The 4,606-nt window shown below is 31.6% G+C and overlaps 1 protein-coding gene across 6 annotated transcripts in view; it reads left to right on the plus strand.

Moving 5' to 3' along the window:
* LOC106470535 (cytospin-A-like) overlaps window positions 1–4,606 on the plus strand; it is a 68,115-nt gene that overhangs the window by 49,638 nt on the left and 13,871 nt on the right. For all 6 annotated transcript variants that reach the window (XM_022399140.1, XM_022399142.1, XM_022399139.1 and 3 more), the window contains exon 11: window positions 3,126–3,238. In XM_022399140.1, coding sequence (XP_022254848.1) covers window positions 3,126–3,238 — 113 coding nt within the window. The remainder of the gene's footprint in view (window positions 1–3,125; window positions 3,239–4,606) is intronic.

Genomic DNA, 4,606 nt, shown 5'->3' on the forward strand with positions numbered 1-4,606 from the left:
ACTTTATCTATTAAACGTTGGGTGTTTGAATATAAAATATTGTAAGCCGTCTCAACTTTACATGGAGAATAAAATCCCTACATTACTGGCTTCTCCACTTTATCTATTAAACGTTGGGTGTTTGAATATAAAATATTGTAAGCCGTCTCAACTTTACATGGAGAATAAAATCCCTACATTACTGGCTTCTCCACTTTATCTATTGAACGTTTGGTGTTTGAATATAAAATATTGTAAGCCGTCTCGACTTTACATGTAGAATAAAAACCTTACATTACTGGCTTCTCCACTTTGTCTATCAAAAACTTGGTGTTTCAGTAGAAAATAGTGTGTTAAATTACATCATTTGGCAAGGAATTTTCTTCTATGACAACATCAACCAAGTTTAATGATTACAGCACACGACAACAAACTAATCGAATCACACATTTTTTTTCTTGAATGTTATTGTTAAGTTTTTCCTATTCAAACAACACATACAAACAAAAAAAAATCATGAAACCTAGCTTGACAAATGTAACGGTGACACCATTCTGAAGGTCAGATCTCGGTCAATGTTAAATCTTTAAGTTTTCGCCCTCCGTGTTTTTTTATGACTTATAACCAGAAGTGGTTAATGCTTCATTTGGCAAGATAAGCTATCAAAAGATATACTGTAATGAATGTCAAACAAGATGAGTTCGAATAGATATAAATAATGAAACTTTTGTGATCAGTAGTTGGAATCAATTAAAATTTTAATTTAAAAGGAACTATTTTTATGATGTTTTTTTTTACTTTTCAAAACATCATCTCATCTCAAAATTTTAGAAAATTCACCTACTAAACATGACATAAATACTAAATCAATTTGTATATCTTAGGTTTAATGCAATTTGGTCAAGTGTTTCCACTGTGAGAAGGAACAATTGCGTAATATTAGTGACACCCTTCGGGTCCAAAAAGACTTAAATCAAGACTGAGAACATTATTATTATTGTTATATTTACAAAATAGATAAGTCTAAGTAATAGTTGTGGTAATGTGGACATCTCAGTTAGATTCTTATATTTAAAGTGATGTCAATTGACATGCAGCTTGTATGGAATATAATTATTGGTTTTCTTTATTATTCTGACATTTCATTTTAGCAAATCAGTTGTGTAAACTAAGTATTAATGGTCAGGAAAGCATGTTTTCTTCACAATGAATATTATATGTTACAAATATTACTGAGGGTTAAACGTGCTGTATAAGAATGGTGCTCCTGGTGTCATGCCTCCGTGATTGATCATGGTCAGTCTAGAGGCCAGGATTATTTCGACACTGCAGATTTCATTGTAAGAATAATTTGTGAAGGTCAACCTTAGACCATGCATCTTGATGGATTTTACACTGTATGTGGACATTGGCTTCCATCCAAGTTCACGTTTAACCAGTGGAAAGACTCAAAAATCCATTGAAGCTGTATCAGAGGACTTGATGGGTATGTGGTCAAATTGGATTTCTGTAATTCCATTTTCTTCAGCTATTGTACTCCTGCAATCTTAGCTAAAAGATTGTGAACTTTTGGCATGTGAGCATTCATCAGCTTTAAATCCTTGTTCATTAGAATGTTAAAAGTATCAGGAGATATGTGTAACTTCTTGGGTTAGAGGATTCTCTTTTGTAACCACAACCTTCACTTTGCAGATGAGGGAATTGATCCAGATTGACTTGGGACATGCTTTTAGTTTGTCCTATTATTTCACTCTCTTTTTAACCTGGTTGTGTCCATTGTCTCTGCATCAATGTTATATGGCTATCTTTTCTCAAAAAGGGTTATAACATTGTCACCCAGCCATATGTCTACCCTTGAGTCATTGTACCATTGAATGGTCAGGAATTTGCAATGAACCAAACACCTAGATGCTAAACGTGTTGACCATGACATTGTGGCTACTTGCCGCAACTTGAATGTTTGCACATTGTTCTTGCAAAGTATAATTGGCCCTCTGGACTTTATTAACAACTACACAAGTTATACTTTAAATAAGACATAAAATTTTAAAAAGGGGATTCCACTAACTGTCTTGTTATCTAGTCTTTGATTGTGAAGTAACTACTTAGTTAATTAAATATGATATTTTTTAATTACATCCAGCACCAAAGGATTTGGACTAAAGTTGGTATACATTTGGACTATGACCCAACTTAAAAGTGATTAGTTTTTGGAGGGTCAAGGTCATGTAAATCCAAAAAAACCCAATCTGTTAATATGAGGACCAATTTTTCACGCTATTTTTGCTTTATAGCTCAATCAAAAATGATCGGATTTTGATAGAACTTGGTGGACCTATGTAGAATGTTATTCCTCGTTGTCCTATCAAAAATGGTCCGTTTCCATTGACAATGACGGAGATACGGACACATTTTCTTATTTGAAGAACCTGATTTTATTCAGTGGATTATTTAATTTTTTAATGGTGTTTAAATGAATTTACAAGTTATTGGTTGTTTTTGTAAATATTTACTCAGAATTGTTATTTTATGGACAAGTTCAACTTCTGTTGCATTTGATTGTTTATATATATATTTATATATGTACATTTTGTACATTGTTTTACCAGAACATCTGCTTATAACTCAACTATACCAATAATTCCTAAATATCTTTTTATGCTCCAAAAAGTGCTTTCCCTTGTTTGAACAGGAAAAAGAAAAAAAACATTGTATTAACTCTTTTAAACTCAGAATTGCTTACATGATTTCCCATGAGTTATCTCCATACCCTATTAAACTTCAGTTTTTTAATTTTGTGGATAACAACATGGCTTGGGTTAGTTTTGAACCAAAGAGACAAACGTTATCGGGTACTGTCACCATCGGATGGATAAATCGGGATTTTCAGCTGGATGCTTGTAGCATCTGCTCGAGTTTAAGGAGTCAATACTGATGTAGTGTGCTTGTAACAATTGATTTAATGAATCGTATTATTTGGCTTAAGATAATCTACTTTAAAAATATTGACAAAAATAAGTTTTTTGTTTTTACCAAGGCTGTTATTAGCATTGATTCTATAATGATAACTAACCTGTTGGATAAACTGGAAAATTTGGTTTCGTAACGTCATTTTTGAAAATTGACTAAACCCTTGTATTCACTAGGGCCAGGGAGCAGCCGCAGTTCTTCTACCAGTAGTCTCAACAGCATTGCTTCTGATAGCAGGCTTCCAGCTAATTCTCTGATTATTGGAAACACTAGTGACATCTTTGTAAAGGTAAATAAAGCTGCAGGACCCTCAAATGATTGTTCAGCAAAGTTATATAGTATAGATCTTGCAAGTCACGTTGATTTAGAAAGATTGTATTAATCATTAATTAACACACTGTAGGTTCAAGTATTAGTTTATTCTAACATTTCCAAGTCTAATAATTGACATTAGTATTCAACACCCGTTTCGAGTTCTTAGAACTGTTGTAATAAAATTCATCAGGTCAATACTTAATATATAATTTTCTACACAAAGTGATCGCTTACCTCAAGAGATGTCTACTGGGTTTTAATATTAAGTCTGTAATGTACATATTTTTTAATGACAGACTGAATAATATTCAAAGTTTTCAATTATTCAAACTATTCTATACATTTAACTGGTACTTTCTAGAACATATTTCATACTTTGGGAAAAGAAATAGAAATCGTAGAACAGGAAGATACTATTTTCTAATTATAATCATTATGTCATGAGAAAGCTATAAGGAAAGCATAAAAGCTCTTTATAAAAAATTATTTAACTGATTATCAGTGTATCGTAAGAGAATTAGCTCTGGAAATACAACAAATTGCATGCTAAACTCACTTTATTGAGTCATGTCCTTAGTCTGTTGCTAGGCATGTTCCATTTTATCTGGGGACTATTTATCATTGGTCTAAATCAAAATCTTAAAATGACTGGAATGGACAACTACATCATGGTTACTGAAAGCAAGTTCAAGTACACTCAATCTGATTGGTGCTTTGTTAATTATTTTTCCATCTTATCTTGTATTCATCTCACCTTACTATAAAGGTGATCCATATTTTTATAGTTGCATGTATTATGTGTGGAACTTGTCTGGTGTGCATGAGCTATTTTGTTTTAGAAATTTTGACTGAGAATGGGCAGAAAAAATGCACCTTTAAATAAGCCATATTTCCACTTTTTTTTTTATAAACATTTTGGCTTTGAATTTAAAGACACAAGTACTTACCAGTTGATTGAGCATTAGTAGGTTATGGCATTAGTATCTAAAAAAAATTTTTGTGAAGTATTTATGAAACACTAAAGAGGATTTGTCTGAATATATTGAGTATTTGTTTTGAATAGTCCATGTGCAAAGTGACTTTTTCATGTTAAAATTAAAAATACTTTTCTTCATCTCAAAAATCACAAATTTCATTAGTGTAATTTCTAAAATCTCCTAAATATGTTTCAAATATTTGTTTTCAGTAAAACTTTATATCTTATCTGTTATTTTCTCTACCCTAACTGTATACAAGATTGGTCAATTTGACCGACCTCGTAACCACCAAAAAAAAAAATATAAATAAATCTAAATTACCCTCTTTTTATTTCTACAATGACTTCAAATTGTAACATGTAATA

This window comes from Limulus polyphemus, unplaced genomic scaffold (genome assembly GCF_000517525.1).
Source record: "Limulus polyphemus unplaced genomic scaffold, Limulus_polyphemus-2.1.2 Scaffold4069, whole genome shotgun sequence".
Lineage (NCBI taxonomy): Eukaryota > Metazoa > Arthropoda > Merostomata > Xiphosura > Limulidae > Limulus > Limulus polyphemus.